Source organism: Microcaecilia unicolor, chromosome 9 (assembly GCF_901765095.1).
Source record: "Microcaecilia unicolor chromosome 9, aMicUni1.1, whole genome shotgun sequence".
Classification (NCBI taxonomy): Eukaryota; Metazoa; Chordata; class Amphibia; order Gymnophiona; family Siphonopidae; genus Microcaecilia; species Microcaecilia unicolor.
The window spans coordinates 133,923,933-133,942,527 of record NC_044039.1 but is presented as its reverse complement, the minus strand read 5'-3'; the positions used below and the strand labels follow the sequence as shown (position 1 = coordinate 133,942,527).

General features: G+C 44.9%; 1 protein-coding gene across 2 annotated transcripts in view; it reads right to left on the bottom strand.

Annotated features, from left to right (window-relative positions):
* Positions 1-631: 631 nt before the first annotated feature.
* ERH (ERH mRNA splicing and mitosis factor) overlaps positions 632-18,595 on the bottom strand; it is a 36,711-nt gene continuing 18,747 nt past the window's right edge. For both annotated transcript variants that reach the window (XM_030215260.1, XM_030215261.1), the window contains exons 3-4: positions 14,701-14,821; positions 632-1,063 (exon numbers count right to left, since the gene is read on the bottom strand). In XM_030215260.1, coding sequence (XP_030071120.1) covers positions 961-1,063; positions 14,701-14,821 — 224 coding nt within the window. In that variant the 3' untranslated portion in view covers positions 632-960. The remainder of the gene's footprint in view (positions 1,064-14,700; positions 14,822-18,595) is intronic.

Here is an 18,595-nt window from a genome sequence, read left to right as displayed (position 1 = left end):
TAAGAAATCTTTCATCCCGCAAATCAACTTAAGTTTAAAGAGAACTTTTTGTATTGCGTGTTCAATTGTTCAGGAAGAGCAGAGTCAACCCAAACCTCCAAATATTTCAGTCGACAACAGGTATCTTTAAATCATCAAGCATAAAGCTCTCAGGCACTACTGAAGAAGTGACTTTGCCAGATAAAAGCAAAATTTAGGTAGTTTTAAATGAAGGCGTATGTTGCCATATCCCAACCCCAATTCTCACTAAATGGGAAGGCTGAAGGAGAGGGAAGAACAAGAGGAAATGGCTGGATTAAAAATGTTGGGGGGGGGGGGGGGATCAATACAGAAGGCAAGTTGAAGCAATGAAATCCATTTACTCCTCCTTCCCTGAAGCGTTATCTAATAGATAGCCTCTCCTGCTAGCAGACCCCACAGGTGATAAGTCAGGGAAAACAGGGTTTTATTAATATTGTGCTTACTCTATTTTATAATGGTACTCTCTCCATCAGGGTGCTAACTATACAGTTTGCTTTTATAAATCAGTGACATTCATTGCCAGATTCCAAAGCCACATCCCAGTTCTAGAGAAGGAGCTGCACACTCTGCCCCCTCCAACTCTAAAAACAAAAAAACACACACACACACAAAAGTTTCCATTAACTAGAGTTTTATTTTCCTCTAAATTATTCAGTCTCAATGACAAACCATATTTTTAAGCTTTGAGGCAGCCATTCTTGGTGAATGTGATTCAAGCAGGTAAACAGCCATGGGGGTTTGAACATAAGAGGAAAACCAATGGCCAACTAAAAAACAAGTACTGTAAATTCCCTGTCAACATTGTTGTATCTGAAAAATCATTGTACATATAAAGAGAAAAAAAAAACCAAAGTACAACATATAATACAAAACACTTCCTATATCATACTATACACACCCCGTTCCCATCAACCCAATCTCTACAGTAGGGTTCCCCCACTATTTGCCCGCTTGCTGGGCCTGCCTGCGGAGCAGAACGTAGATCTTCTCTTTGATCCAGTCTTTATTGTAGGGTTGGTATGTCTGCGTATCCGCACGATAGCTAATGCAAAAAGACAGAAGTAAGAAATGGAAGACAATGAAATTATAAACCTACTGATAAGATGCAAGATGATTCATATATGAAAATTAGGAGGAAATAAGAGATGCTATGATAGATCACCCAAAGCATTCCTGGAAAGAAATGGCAATTTTGTCTCCTGTATTTTTTTCTGCTTCAGTTTTCTGAAGCAGGAATGTTCTTGGAGCTTAGAAGAGGCTTTTTGTTTCCTATCCACCCCAGTTCACAAATATTCTCTGTCCAAATTTTTTTTGTTGTAAATGTTTCAATGCCTCTTTGAATTGGAAGTTTCACCAACATAGTAGATATAAAATTCCCTGAGAAATTAATATAGTTTTGTTGTCTTACTTTTCATATCATGATGAACCATCACAGGTACTGCCAGCTTGCTTGACATGAAATGCTCAAGCTTTCAAAATGTGTATATGATCACATGACAAGCCCTATCTATTGCTGTTTTGAATATTTGTTGGGTTCATTTTCAAATAAGGCATCAAAGTACATTGTTTCTGCTGAAAACATTGGGCCCATGGGTCCCAATTCCTCCATACAGGGAACCTGGGATGTGCCCCTGGCATCCCCCATCCCCTGGGCCATTTCCAAGGTCAGAAACAGTCCATCACAGGAGGGGAAATGGGATTTGATATACTGCCTCTCTGTGGTTACATTCAAAGCAGTTTACATATTATATACAGGCACTTATTTTGTACCTAGGGAAGACAGAGCCAGCAACTGGGCTCAGCTGCCAGTTCTCGCAGGCAGAACAGCAACTTCTGGCAGGCTTGCTGGCCATGTGGTTAGTGTGCTTGCACCAACTCGGATCCAGGGCTCCCGTGTCTCAGCTGCCCCCCTACTCACTTGACTGTGCTCTAAAAATTTCTCTTTTGTTTGTTTTTCAGCCTTAAAAAAAAAAAAAATTAGAGTTCTATTTCCTACACCAGGGAATAAAGCTGAATCAGGCAGAGCTAATGAATCAGCCTGAAGGCTGCAGGGGAGCCTGGGGGAATAACACCCAAACAGGGTGTACGTGCAAGGAGAGGAGGGAACGGGGACCCATATCTCTCTGCCAAGATCCCGTGGAACTGAGCCAACACCTCTCCCAGTGAACACCAAGGGTGACGACTGGGGGCAAAGGAGTCGAGCTCAGAGTTCGACCAGGTCTGGATTGGCACTGGAGAACCTGGGAGCAGCCATTAGGCTCCAACTTGTAGTGTGGCCACAACCAGCAGAGTGGGGAGATAGGCCAGGGATGGGATTCCCCTATGGAAAGAGAATATAAGCAAAATAAAACAAACAAAAAAACCCCATAACTTAGCTCTGCTTAGACAGTTACATTAGTAACTGGGAAATAAGGCCAGTGCCAGGCAGACTTCTACAGTCTGTGCCCCAATTATGGCTAGACACATCTGGATAGGCTGGAGTGGGCTTCGATGACAACTTCAGTAGTTGGGGCCTATGTCTGGTGCTGGGCAGACTTCTATGGTCTATAACCTGAAAATGGCAAGGACAAATCAAGATCAAGAATATGTTATATTACGACACATGCTCAGATTATTTTATTGGGATGACTGGATGGATTGTGCAGGCCTTTATCTGCCATCATCTACTATGTTACTATGAGCACCAGTTTAAGAGATCTTCCATCTGCTAATGGTAGAGAAAACTTCTCTACTTCAATCTGCTGGTAGGAGGAGATAACACACCACTTGTTCAGAACGGTGCAGCTAACTATATAGAAGGATGAATTTAAAATAAAATGTAAATGATTGTCATTGAATGACGATCTGCATATATCTGTTTAAAAGTTAAAACTGTCCCGGCACTAACATATGCTACAAAGAAGAGTATGCACTCACCCTCTCTCAGGCAAACAGCCCATTGGATCCATTAAAACAGTGTTTATAGCTCAGTGTAGCCTTGCTTGCTTACATACAATTTTTATACCTAGCTAGCTGAGCAATTTGCTGTTGTGTATAAAAATTCATATCAGTGACATTCTGCAGAACGAAGAAATGTCTATATTCAGAACGCAGATAATTGCAGACAATGGGATAAGGCTTTTGAGCCCTTAATGGAAAGGGAAAGCAATTGAGATTCAGCATTTTTGACAGAGGTGGCACTGCTAAAGTAGTCTGTTCTAATGGATGCCTTAAAAGAAAAGTGGCTGTTCACTTCTGCAGCAGATACATATCTCACCCAGTTACTAGAACACGGTGCAGCGCATCATCAGATACAAGACAAGCAGCACAAATACTGAAAGTACAATATACAAATGCTACCTTTAATTTTAACCTTGTTAGGAATCTCATTTCATTTGTTAGTTATGTTACTGGTCCTTTTGCATCCAAAATAGCCCATAAAAATACAATACAGAATTTAGAAATAAATGCAACATTAGTGTAAATATGCATAACAGCAGTGGTAAGTCTTACTATGTTATATCTAACATTTAACAGTTGTGGGATTGTGCTGCAGGGGAGGGGGAAGGTGCTTGATTAAGCTAATCACCGGCATGTTTCAGGACTCAGCTGTGAACTTTATCCCTAATTCTACAGGGACAAGGAATTATCTAAGGCTACTTAAACATTGGCTGTTAAAATCCTTAGATGCAATCAAGGATTCAAGGAGACTCATCTGACATTCAAAGAAGCATTTAATCTTTGAAAAAGGTGACATTTTCTACACTGTTATAGTGCTAAACTGTGATACATACAATAAACAGAAAAAATGACTTTTGAAAGTTACTTTTCTCCAAAATTTGGTCATTTGTATACTAAGGAGCCCTTTTACTAAAGCTTAGTGTGCACTCACTGCTAAGAAGCGCAGAGATATAAAATGGCTTTTTGCATTTAGCGCACACTACACTAAGCTTTAGTAAAAGGGCCCCAAGTCTCTGGAAGGTCTACCAGATAGCACCTGTGTGTTTCGTGAGTTAAAGGGAATCACAGAATGGGCAGGTGCATGGGACTTGGAAGAAGGTTTCAAAGAAACACAGAAAAGGACTTGCTGTTTCTTTGATGGATTATTGTACTATAATTTTAGTGGAGGAGTGGCCTAGTGGTTAGGATGGTGGACTCTGGTCCTGGGGAACTGGGGATCTGAGTTCGATTCCCACCTCAGGCACAGGCAGCTCCTTGTGACTCTGGACAAGTCACTTAACCCTCCATTGCCCCAGGTACAAATAAGTACCTGTATATAATATGTAAGCTGCATTGAGCCTGCCATGAGTGGGAAAGCGAGGGGCACAAATGTAACAAAAAAAAATGAGCAGATCTAACATTCAGGTGTTGAAATTCATGGCATGTATGTTTACAATAAAAAGAAAATGACAAGTCTTAATGGGCAACAATTGTTTTTGCAGTAATTGACAAATCATCAAATGGATGTGAGGAAATTACAGGAATACAATCTTTTCAAAATTTATTACTACACAAATACACAAACATGTCAGAGAAGAACAAATGGCAACCACTCAGTCAAATAATGCCCCCTGGTGGAAGGACTGGTATGTCTGTGGTATACCAGTCTTCGAAGACTGCACAGATCGGTCTGAATTCAAAGCTTAACCAAGAAAAAAAATCTAATTTCCTCAAAAGACAGTGAAAATGCAAAATGCATCTTCACGTCAGGAACCAACAAAATTTTATCTGTCAATTTTCTCAGGAATTCTGGATATCTGCAACATGCCTCATAAATTGTACCCTCCCAGACAATGGGGCTCATTTTCAAAACACTCAGACTTACAAAGTTCCATAGGTTACTATATAACTTTGTAAGCCTAAGGGCTTTGAAAATATTCCTCAAACAGGTGATATTTTGTTTTAAGTATCTGTAATCTTGATACAGAAATATTAATAAAATGTTTGTATGTTTGGGTAGTTTGCCAGGTGCCCTTGACCTGGATTGGCCGCTGTCGGGGACAGCATGCTGGGCTCGATGGACCTTTGGTCTTTTCCCAGTATGGCATTACTTATGTACTTATATGGCAAAAATTGGGAAAAATTTCTGAAGGAAAAATTATGCCTGGTAATTTTCTTTCCTTTAATTGCAGTAGATGAATCCAGAAACTAGTGGGTTGAATCCGTCTACCAGCAAGTGGAGACAGAGATCACTGACTTGAAACAAGTGATTTAGGACAGATAGCTCTTCAGAAAGTCGATTACCAAAGCAGCAACTAGAGCAAGACATTAATATGCCCCATCAACCATCAGGCAGCGCCTGCTTGTCTACCACTGCCTAACTGGCTGTCTTACTATTACTACTACTTATTTCTATAGCGCTACTAGGTGTACGCAGCTCTGTACACTTGGCCATGAAGAGACAGTCCCTGCTCGACAGAGCTTACAATCTAATTAGGACAGAAAACAGGACAAATAAGAGATAAGGGAATTACTAAGTTGGGAATGATAAACTATGGGTACTGAACAAGTGAGTAAGGGTTACGAGTTAAAAGCAGCATCAAAAAGGTGGGTTTTTAGCTGTCTTCTGTTCCATTTCACAGAACTGGAGTCCTGTTATTGTCCAGTGCCGCAGTGGACCACCATCAGGTCAAGCAGCCTTAGGAGTTTTATCTTTTTTTTTCTTTTTAATTTTGTGTGTGTGTGTGTGGGGGGGGGGGGGGGGGTTGGAGTTTGATTTTGCAAAAAACACATGTAGAACAAGAAAAAAAAAAAACCAGGGCGCCCACATCACCATGCCCCCTTACAACTCTTCCTATGAAACGAGAACAAGGAAACCTCAGGAACAACAGAGCAAAGAGAGTGGGATGCCGGATTCATCTGCTGCGATTAAAGGAAAGAAAATTACCAGGTAAGGTATAATTTTTCCTTCCTTTGCATTAGCAGAAGATGAATCCAGAAGCTAGTGGGATGTAACATAGTAGATGACGGCAGAAAAAGACCTGCATGGTCCATCCAGTCTGCCCAACAAGATAAACTCATATGTGTATACCTTACCTTGATTTGTACCTGCCTTTTTTAGGGCACAGATTGTACAAGTCTGCCCAGCACTATTTCCTGCCTCCCAACCACCAGTCCCACCTCCCATCACCGGCTCTGGCACAGACCGTATAAGTCTGCCCTCCACTATCCTTGCCTCCCAACCACCAACCTCTCTTCCCCCACCTGCTCCGCCACCCAATTTTGGCTAAGCTTCTGAGGATCCATTCCTACTGCATAGGATTCCTTTATGCACATCCCACGCATGTTTGAATTCCGTTACCATTTTCATCTCCACCACCTCCCGCGGGAGGACATTCCAAGCATCCACCACCCTCTCCGTGAAAAAATACTTCCTGACATCTTTTTTGAGTCTGCCCCCCCTTCAATCTCATTTCATGTCCTCTCGTTCTACCGCCTTCCCATCTCCGGAAAAGATTTTTTTGCGGATTAATACCTTTCAAGTATTTGAATGTCTGTATCATATCATCCCTGTTCCTCCTTTCCTCCAGGGTATACATGTTCAGGTCAGCATGTCTCTGCTCATACATCTTGGAACGCAAATCCCATACCATTCTCGTAGCTTTTCTTTGCACCGCTTCCATTTTTTTAACATCCTTCGCAAGGTATGACCTCCAAAACTGAACACAATACTCCAGGTGGGGCCTCACCAACGACTTGTACAGAGGCATCAACACTTCCTTTCTTCTGCTGATCACACCTCTCTCTATACAGCCTAGCAACCTTCTCGCTACGGCCACCGCCTTGTCACACTGTTTCGTCGCCTTCAGATCCTCGGATACTATCACCCCAAGATCCCTCTCCCCCTCAGTACCTATCAGACTCTCACCGCCTAACACATAAGTCTCTCGTGGGTTTCTACTCCCTAAGTGCATCACTTTGCATTTCTTCGCATTGAATTTTAATTGCCAAACCTTAAACCATTCTTCTAGCTTCCTCAGATCCCTTTTCATGCTTTCCACTCCCTCCCGGGTGTCCACTCTGTTACAAATCTTAGTATCATCCGCAAATAGGCAAACTAACCCTTCGGCAATGTCACTGACAAATATATTGAACAGAATCGGCCCCAGCACCGATCCCTGAGGCACTCCACTACTCACCTTTCCCTCCTCCGAGCGAACTCCATTTACCACCACCCTCTGTCGTCTGTCTGTCAACCAGTTCACCACTTCGGGACCTATCTTCAGCCCATCTAATTTATTTAAGAGCCTCCTGTGGGGAACCGTGTCAAAAGCTTTGCTAAAATCTAAGTAGATTACGACTATAGCACGTCGATGATTCAATTCTCCAGTTACCCAATCAAAGAATTCAATGAGATTCGTTTGGCACGATTTCCCTCTGGTAAAACCATGTTGTCTCGGATCTTGCAACTTATTGGCTTCCAGGAAATTCACTATCCTTTCCTTCAGCATCGCTTCCATTACTTTTCCAATAACCGAAGTGAGGCTTACCGGCCTGTAGTTCGTCTGTTCATGGAGAGCCATTCTCACTGCCACATTCTCACTGTGGCAAAGCAGTCTGTAAAAAAGGAGGGGGGGAATCCGATGACCCCTGGAAACTGACATGCCAAACCACGAATACTGGCATGCAGCCACATCCAAGTGATAAAGCTTAGTGAGAGAGTGAAGAGAGGCCTAAGCGGCCGCCCGACAGATGTCTTTCCAGGGAGAACATTCTCAACTCTGCCCAGAAATCGCCATGGCACAGGTAGAATGTGCTTGCAATGCTCCTGGAGCCTGGCGACCTGCCAGCATGTACGCCACAGCCTCCTTAATCCGGTGTGCCAAGGTCACCTTGGAAGCTGCAACAACCTTCTGGGGCCCCACTAGCAGGGCAAATAGTCCATACTGCGAAAATCATTAGTCTCCTGCAGAAACCTTAACAGAACCCGCCTGACCACAAAGTTCCACAGATAGTCCTCCACCGTGAATGATGGGGAAAACAATGGCTGATAAAGGTAGAACGCTGACACCATCTTTGGTACAAAGAACGAACTGACTGGATCATTACTCCCCCCCCCCCCCCTCCCTCTGAGTCTGAAAATTGAAGGAAAAGATCACAACTAGAGGACATGATGACAAGAAACACCGCCTTAAGCATCACACTCTTCAAAGACAACTTCTTCAGAGGCTCAAAATGAACCTGTTGCAATTAAGGTTCGAGTTTGGACAGGGAGACAACAGAGAAGGCTTAAGTCGATCAACCACCTTCAAAAGACACACAGCATTCAGATGTGTGGCCAGGGAAGAGTTCTCAATGCGCCCTCTAAAGCAAGCCAAAGCCACCACCTGGACTCGAAGTGAATTAAATGCCAGCCCTTCCTACAGGCCCTCCTGCAAAAAATGTCAGGATCTGTGCCAAAGAGGGCGCCAGGGAGGACAACCCTGTTCAGAACACCACGACTCAAATGCTTGCTGGACCCATGCATAAGCTGAAGTAGTGGAAAGTTTGTGGGCCTGCAGAATAACCTTTCCATCTCAATCGCGACCTCTCATGAGCTTTGCAATAAGACCAAAGGAGGAGGGTTCTTCCATGTGGACAGGCCGGAGATCCGGACCAGTGGCAATGAGAATGGCTCTCCATGAACAGACGAACGAGATTTGTATACCATGCCATCTGGGCCTGTTCAGGCCCCACCAGAAGCACCACACCTCAATGATGGGCCTTTCCAACTAACGGCCAAAGTGGAAAAACAGAGCAGATCCTCTGTCAACCGGGGTTGCAGTAGCACGTCCAAGCCTTCAGACCCAGCCTCTTGACCCCTGCTGAAAAATTGTGCCACCTTGGTGGTGTTCTGTGTTGCTATCAGATCCATGGACAGAGTGCCTCACCGTTCTCTGATGAAGTGAAACACCATTGGGAACAGCTCTCATTCCGTTGGGTCCAGCAAAGTTTTGTTGAGAAAATCTGCTTGCACGATGAGGTGTACTGCAATGTGCACCATGGACTGGGGCTGAAGATGGCACTCTGCCCACACTCTGAGAAGGTAAGCTTCCGCTGCTAAAGCAACACTGTGCAGGCCTTCTTGGTGACTGATGTATGCGACCACCGTTGTATTGTCGGGGAGCACCTGGACCGGCTTGCCCTGCACCAGGCCTCTAAATGCCTCTAAAGCCCTGGCCACTGAACGGAGTTCTAAGCAACTGATGAGCCACTGTGCTTCCGTCTCAGTCCACTGGCCCTGGGCATTGCTCTGAAGTCAATGTGCTCCCCAGCCCACCGGGATGGCGCCCATCACAACACTGATGGAGTGTGTTAGATCGTAACTGACCATCAATGATTTTTTTTTATTTAGTTCTTATTTGTATCTTATTAGTGCTACTCTGTCCTTACTTGATATTTTGTTTATGGTATTGTAAACCTTGCCTGTTTTATTTATTATAAGCCACATTGAACTCGAGTATGTTCGGGATAATGTTGGGTATAAATGTCAAAATAAATTAAAAAAAAAAAAAAAAACCAGAATCCACAGTGGGGATGCCAACATATCCTTTTCTGCAAGTTGGAGTCCTGCAGCCACTACCGCATACTGCATCTGGCCTATGGAGTCCAATGGAGCTGCACCTGATAGTCCTGCAACACCAGTGACCACTGTCTCAGAAGCGAGTGCTGAAGCAGCTGCATGTACGCTCTCGCCCATGAAACCACCTCTACGGCACCGTCATGAAGCCTAGCACCTGCATGTAATCCCACATGCGTGGGCACAGATTCTGGAGAATACTCCAAACCTGCCCCTGCAACTTGGCTACCCAAAGGTCCGTCAAGACACCCTTGTCCTGGATCATATCGAGGAGAACCTCCAGAAATTCCAGCATTTGAGAAGGTACCAGGTCACTCTTGGACAAACTGACCACCCAGCCGAGAGACTGCAAGAGATCCACCACCCTGGTGGTGGCCTTCTGAATCTCATGCTCCAATGATGCCCGGGTGCACCCAAATCCCCCTCTTTCTGGAGGAATGCTGCCACCACCACCATCATGACCTTGGAAAACGTGCAAGGCACCATAGTCAGGCCAAAGGGAAGAGCCTGGAACAGGCAGTGGTGACCCAGCACTGTAAAGCGGAGAAAACGCTGGTGCAGAGGCCAAATATAGATATGCAAATATGCCTCCTTGAAATTCAGGGCAGTCAAAAATTCTCCTGACTGAACCACTGCCAGGTCTGACTACAGCGTCACCATGTGGAAATGCTGAACCTTGAGAAACCGGTTCACATGCTTGAGGTCCAAAACCGGCCAGTAGGACACCCCTCCGTCTTTTTTTCGCACTAAGTTGAATAGTAACTTTGCCCCTGCTCTGCTGACAGGACGAGAACTACAGCGTGAAAATCCCTCAAGATATGAAGCATGGAGAGGACGGCCATGTGCTTGGCTGCTGCCCTGCCCGAGGACACAAAAAAAAAAAATGTTCAATGGAAAAGGAGAACTCTAATTTGTACCCTTCTCTGATAATGTTGAGCACTCGCTTCTGGCCCACTGCTCGAAAAACTGAATAAGCTGACTTCCGATGTGTACAGCCGAGCAATGGACCAGCACCCCATCATTCTGCAGCCATAGCTGCGGGTGCAGAACGGGCTATGGCACCCAGGCCCTGCGGTCCAAAAGGACGACTGCTGCTGGAACCTGGGATGCTGAAAGGAAGCAGGAGCCACCAAAGCCAACCCCCAGCCCGGACAATACTTCCTGGCCTCCTTAAACAGAGGATGCAATGTGCTTGCTCTGAACGCCGGTTTGCATCAGTCCTCAGGCAAACGCTGTGTCTTGGGAGTCCCCCAAATCCTTAACCTACCACTCAAGATAGTCAATAACACCAGCCTGTCCATGAAAGGGAGTTTGGTAAGATGCTGCTTAGAGGCCACATACTCAGCATAATGGCAAAGCCACAACTGCCAGGGGGCTGTGACAGCCAACGCCATCTGCTTGATGCACGATGAGATCATACAAAGAATCCGCCAAATAAGCCATGCTGGTCCTCTCCTGACAATATGAGGCATATTTTCAAAGCACTTAGCCTTCCAAAGTTCCATTGAAACCTATGGAACTTTGGAAGGCTAAGTGCTTTGAAAATATGCCTCCCTGTCTGCCAATTGCTGTGCCTAGGAAAGACAAGCTCTCGCAGCATAGGAGCTGCAGAGGGAAACCTGAATGGAAACAGCTGAGACTTCAAAGGCCCGTTTCAAAGCTGCCTGCAGTCCTGAACATCCTTCAAAGTGATACCCCCCTACAGGCAGGGTAGTCTTCTTGGTGACCACTGCCGCCAAAGCGTCCACTTTAGGGAGCTTCAACCGCTCCAAATAATCCTGTGGTACGGGGTACAGGTAAGCCATGGCTTTCACAATCCGCAGCCCAGCATCCAGAGTGGACCACTGACCCAAGATGAGTTCCTCAATCACTTTATGGACCGGTAAAGGACCAAGCAGGCTGCCTACTGCCCGCCATTTTCAGGTTAGCCACGGCAGGCGTTTGTCTGGAGGAGAAGAACTCACAACTTGAGCAGGTGCTGTCAAGGCACCCTGTAGCCGAGCACAGTCCTGCTGCAGAGCTCTCCATCAGACAAGCCTTGCTGTCAGGAGGGACTGTGGCCTCCACCATGGTAGAATTGCTACAGTCCTCCCATACAGTGATCGGATGGTGGAAAGAAAGAAAGAGAAAAAGAAAGAAAGAACACACCAATAGTTAACAGCGAAGGCAGGAAACAGAATGCTGAAAAAGACAACCAGATTTACCCCACCAGTGCACTGTCCCCACAGCCCCAAAGTGAGTCCTGCATCAGAGTGCTGACCCCAGATACATAGCACTCCTCAATTCTGCTGCCCTCACTGCAAAGGGCTCTAAGGCATTTTTTTTTTTAACAGCCAGCTTTCTTGTTCCACAAGTGTTTAAAAGAGTAAAGACAGCCCTTTCTCTTTTTGACTCAGAATAAATCTGTAAATAGCGAATGTGGAACCAAGGCAGCGAGGCAAGTGAAGAGGACAAGGGCAAAGAAAGAGGGTGGGGAGACCTGGGGTGACCAGGTATGTCCCAAAAGCTGGCGCCAAACAGGCGGAACACCCCCATGCTGCACTGACCAGGAGACCTAGGCCAGGAGCATCCCTAACAGAGGAATCCAGGAGTTAGTGGAACATTGTCCCATCTGTCTGCTGGAGACAGAGATATACTGACTTTCTGAGGAGCTATCCATCCTATATTAGTGGTTATGTCAGTGATCTCTTTCTCCACCTGCTGGTATACTGACACAACCCACTAGTTTCTGGATTCATCTGCTGCTGATGGAACAGGTGCTGTAATGGATATCAAACTTGTGCAATGCCCTTCTTTGTATATGACAGCCATGCAGGACACAGTTGCTTTTCAGAAAGCTCGTAAAACTTGACTGTGGCATGTAGCTTTCAGTTAATTTATCTATACATACACATGCTTGTGTTTACAGATATTATTGCATTTTTGTATATTTAAATTTACTTCATATATTAAGATACTCAATTACTGTTATTTTAAACAAAACATTTTATCACAAATAATGTTTGTAACATGCTGTGCTGTTAAAGACATTATTCATCCCAGAGTACTGATAGAATTGAAAAATGAACTTAGAGAACTATTGCTAGTAATATGTAATTTATCTTTAAAATCAAGCATGATACTGGAAGATTGGAAGGTGGCCAATGTAATGCCGATTTTTAAAAAAGGTTCAAGAGGTGAACCAGGAAATTGCCTGACATCGGTGCCAGGCAAAATAGTAGAGACTACTATAAAAAACAAAATTACAGAGCATATTCAAAAGCATGGATTAATGAGACAAAGCCAACAGGGATTTAGTGAAGGCAAATCTTGCCTCACCAATCTATTACATTTCTTTAAAGGGGTAAACAAACGTGGATAAAGGTGAGCCGGTTGATATTACATATCTGGATTTTCAAAAGGCATTTGACAAAGTACCTCATGAAAGACTCCAATGGAAATTGGAGAGTCATGGGATAGGAGGTAGTGTTCTACTGTGGATTAAAAACTGGTTAAAAGATAGAAGAAGAAAAAAAGAAAAGAAAAAGAGAGTAGGGTTAACTCATTAGTATTCTCAATAGAGAAGAGTACATAGCGGAGGTTCCCCAGGGGTCTGTGCTGGGACCGCTGCTTTTTAACATATTTATAAATTATCTATAAATGATCTAGAGATGGGAGTAACTAGTGAGGTAATTAAATTTGCTGACGACACAAAGTTATTCAAAGTTGTTAAATCGCAACAGGATCGTGAAAAATTACAAGAGGACCTTACGAGACTGGGCATCCAAAAGGCAGATAACGTTTAATGTGAACAAGTGCAAAGTAATGAATGTGGGAAAAAGGAACCCGAATTATAGCTACATAAGACCGTACGGGTCTTTATCTGCCATCATTTACTATGTATGTTACTATGTATGTATAATACAAGGTTCCACAGTAGGAGTCACTGACCAGGAAAGGGATCTAAGTGTCATCATTGATACGTTGAAACCCTTTGTTCAGTGTGCGCGGCAGCAGCTAAGTAAGCAAACAGAATGTTAGGTATTAGGAAAGGAATGAGGACGTTATAATGCAACGGCACCTCGAATATTGTGTGCAATTCTAGTCACCGCATCTCAAAAAAAAAGATATAGTGGAATTAGAAAAGGTACAGAGAAGGGTGACAAAAATGATAAAGGGGATGGGATAACTTCCCTATGAGTAAAGGCTAAAGCGGCTACAGCTCTTCAGCTTGGAGAAGACGGCTGAGGGGAGATATGATAGAGGTCTATAAAATGAGTGGAACAGGTAGATGTGAATCGCTTGTTTACTTTCCAAAAATACTAGGACTATGGAGCATGTAATGAAGCTACAAAGTAGTAAATTTAAAATGAATAGGAGAAAATATTTCTTCACTCAATGTGTAATTAAATTCTGGAATTTGTTGCCAGAGAATGTAGTAAAAGCAGTTAGCTTAGCGGGGTTTAAAAAAGGTTTGGATAGCTTCCTAAAAGAAAAGTCCATAGCCATTATTAAAATGGACTTGGGGAAAATCCACTATTTCTTGGATAAGCAGCATAAAATGTATTGTACTGTTTGGAGATTTTACCAGGTACTTGTAACCTGAATTGGCCACTGTTGGAAACAGGATGCTGGGCTTGATGGACCTTCGATCTGTCCCAGTATGGCAATACTTATGTACTTATGTTTTTGGATGGTGATAAAAATCTAAATAAATCTCTACCAGAAGCAAATACTTTTGTTGTTTTTCTTTTTTTTTTTTTTTTTTTTTGGGGGGGGGGGGGGAGGAGGGTTAGAAGTCATGCTTGTACAGTAATAGAATGGGATGTACGGGTGGGGATTAACTGGTTGGGATGCTTTACCATTACTTGTAACCATTTGTTCATATTTCTCAGACTTCACTGTTATCTCAAGGTTTGGTTTGTATTCTGTAATGTTTTAACTTCAATAAAAAGATTTAAACATAAATATCTACCAAGTGGCTAAGAATTATCTCCCTTTTAAAGGCTGTTTCCAGAACACCTATACATTTTTCAAAAATGGTAAATGCTTATTAGCTGTGCTGGATAGCAGTCAAATCTGTTGCTTAAAGTTGAATAAACCTCCAAGTAACAAGCTAGGAAAGCAGCATTTTCTTAGACATACTGAGGCCTGCAACTTACACCAGACAGCTGAGGTCTGCCAGGTCATCTATGAAGTCAAACAGCTGGCTGATATCGTATGTGATTGATGGGCTGTTGGGATTCATCCTCTTCAGATGCTCTTCATACATTTTACAGACTCCTGGATAAATAGACAAATTTAGTGCATTTGCATCACTGGATGTAATAAAGCAACATATTGGTAGAACAGTGGCTATAAGGCAGGGGTTTTCAACCCAATCCATGGCACACATCAAGCCCATCTGGTTTTCATGATACACACAATGAATATGCATGAGATAAATTTGCATGCAAATCTCTCTCCCACGCATATTCATTGTGGATATCATGAAAACCAGAATGGCCTGGTGTGTCCCAAAGACTGGGTTGAGAACCCCTGCTATAAGGTATTGCACCAGCAATCGGCCTATTTCTAGCTCTGAGGGGGCCCCTAGACATTAAAGTGCACTACAAGTATTGAAGATACAAAATTAATATGTGGTAACTGCAAAACCTCTGTATTTAATGTTGCAGAAGTTCTCAGCATTTTGGGGAGGACTGCAATGCAGATAATGCACAGATAGTTGCCACTGCATATTACTGGCCATGCTTTTAAATTCAAGATGCATTTAGCATACCTTGAGTGGAGAGCAGCCTAGTGGTTAGTGCAACAACCTTTGATCCTGGGAAACTGGGTTCGATTCCCACTGCAGCTCCTTCTGATTCTGGGAAGTCACTTAACCCTCTTTTGCCCCAGGTACAAATAAGTACCTGTACATACTATGTAAACCGCTTTGAATGTAGTTGCAAAAAAAAAAAAAACCCCCCACAGAAGATAAAATTGTCTTACTTGATAATTTTCTTTCCTTTAACGCAGCAGATGAATCCAGGAACTAGTGAGTTAAGTCCGGCTACCAGCAGGTGGAGATAGAGATAAACAAACTAAAGGCAGTGATGTCAGACGGCCAGCGCCTTCTTCAGTTAGTATGTCATTCGTAAGCATTTGCCAAGGCCAAAAACATGAACCCCAAAACAACCAGAAACCATACTCACTATGAAAAACAGAGAACCAAATAAGAACTTCGAAATAACTGCAACTTGATCCAGAAATCGGAATCCTTTCCATGTTCCCATATCTGTCTGAACTCTGCAAAAGAGAACCCGGAAGGAAAAAAATAGCCACACTGTGCGGAAAATGAAAAAACCGTTGGCTGAACTAGGGAGGGATCCTGGATTCATCTGCTGCGTTAAAGGAAAGAAAATTATCAGGTAAGACAATTTTACCATGTCACTTGCAGCAGATGAATTCAGGAACTAGTGGGATGTACCAAAGCATTCCGTAAGTAGGGTGGGAAGCAGACGCTCCCCGCACCAACACTCCCGCCCGTAAACGCGCATCCTCCCAAGCAGACACGTCTAGCCTGTAATGCTTTGCAAAAGTACAACGGGACGCCCAAGTAGCCGCCCGACAAATCTCTTCCAGAGATAAGGCCTCCGCCTCCGCCCAAGAAGCCGCCTGTGCCCGAGTAGAATGCGCCTTCAGGGCCACTGGAGACACCCACCCTTGTAGCAGATACACCGCTCCAATGGCTTCCCTAATCCAGCGAGCAATGGAAGCCTTAGAAGACGCCTCTTTGATCCCAACAAGAGCACAAAGAGATGATCCGAGCGTCGAAACTCGTTAGAGATCTGCAAGTACCGAAACAAGGCTCTCCGCACGTCCAGGAAACGTAGCAACAGCACTATCTGAATCAACACCCCTGCTTCAGAAAACTACAAAAAAGGATCACTGGAAGACAAAGCCTGAATTTCAGAAATCCTCCTAGCCAAAGCAATGGCCACCAAAAACACTGCCTTAAGTGTTAGACCCTTCTCAGAAACCTTATTCAATGGCTCAAACAGTGGGGCCTGGAGGGCTCACAGTACCACATTCAAATGCCATGCCGGGCACAACTGCCACAGAGGAGGCCGAAGCCGAAGAGCCCCACGTAGGCAATGGACCACATCAGAGTGAGCTGCTAAAGAGGAATCGTCCAGGTTTGCCCCTAAAACAAGCTAGCGCGGCCACCTGCACTCGAAGGGAATTATATGCCAATCCCTTTTGAAGACCTTCCTGAAGGAACTCCAGAATAACTGGAATGTCCGCCCGAAAAGGCGATTCAGCACGCAAAGCACAACACGCTGAGAAAGCTTTCCACACTCGCGCGTACGCTGCTAAGTAGACTGCTTCAGTGCCTCCAAAAGAGTGGCAATGACTGGTCCTGAAAATCCCTTCGTCCTCAGCTGCCGCCTCTCAATAGCCCAAAGACCAAGCGGGAGGGATTTTCCATCTGAACTGGCCCTTGATGCAGCAGATCGGGAGTCACCGGAAGTCGCAATGGTGGCTCTGAGAGTGCTCGAACGAGATCCACATACCACGGCTGTCGGGGCCAGCCTGGGGCCACTAGAACGACTGGCCCCCCCCAATGCCACCCTACGCGGCAAAGAACTCTCCCTATCAGAGGCCACAGAGGAAAAACATACATGGCTGGAGAAGAGCGTCCAATCCTGCCTGGCTGCCGTTTGCGGCTGAAGAACTGGAGAACTTTGGCATTGCAAGCCATGGCCATGAGATCCATTACTGGTCTTCCCCAACGTTGACAGATCAGCCAAAAAGCCAAGTCCGTCAGCGTCCATTCCGCTGTGTCCAAAAGAGTCCGGCTAAAAAAATCCGCTTGAACACTGTCTTGACCCGCAATGTGCGCTGCCGACAGACACTGAACATGAACTTCCACCCATACTAGAAGACGAGACGCTTCCACTGCCAAGGGAAGACTGCGAGTGCCCCCCTGCCGATTGATGTAGGCCACACATGGTGTTGTCCGAGAATACACGAACCACATGCCCCTGCAGAAGGTCCTGAAAACACCGCAGCGCATTCATGACTGCTCGCAACTCCAGACGATTTATCAGCCAAGTCGCTTCGAGAGGGGTCCATGATCCCTGGGCTACTCGATGAAGACAACGGGCTCCCCAGCCCGCAAGGCTGGCATCCGTCACGACTACCACCCAATTGGGAGACGTCAGAGAAACACCCTTCTGCAAATTGGCTGACTGGAGCCACCACACGAGACTGTCCCTGGACCGGCTCGACCAAGGAAGGCGTCGTTGATAATCCAGCGACGTCTGCGACCATCTGCTCAAAAGGAAATTCTGAAGAGGCCGCATACGAGCCCTTGCCCGTGGAATGACCTCCCAGGTCTCCGTCAAGGAACCAAGGAGCTGAACATAGTCCCACACTCGGGGAGCGCAATGACTCAATAAGGTCCATACCTGAGAAAGCAATTTGATCCTTCGCCCCTCGGGGAGAAAACACCTTCCCCCGCTTCGTATCCAATTGCACTCCAAGATACTTCAGATTCTGAATAGGAACCAGATGACTCTTGTCCATATTGACCACCCAACCTAAGGATTGCAACACCGCAATCACTCGGTCAGTGACCACTCGACTCTCCTCTGCTGTCGTCGCCCAAATCAGCCAGTCATCGAGATATGGATTCACTCGAATCCCCTCCTTCCGCAGGAATGCCGCCACCACCAGGACCTTGGAAAAAGTGCGTGGGGCAGTGGCCCTTCCGAAAGGAAGGGCCCGAAACTTGAAGTGCTGATCCAGAACCGCAAATCTGAGAATTCTCTGATGGGGCTGCCAAATGGGAATGTGCAAGTAAGCTTCCCTCAAATCGAGAGCAGTCAAAAAAAACTCACCTGGTTGAACAGCAGCAATAACTGCCCTTAATGTCTCAATGTGGAAGATAAGCTAATGCAATAATTTCCTTAAGCCAGCGAGAAACAGCGGGCTTAGAAGCCATAAGCCCTTTGCGTGAACCTCCAATGAGAATAAACAAACGATCGGACCGACAAATCTCCGTAGACTTGA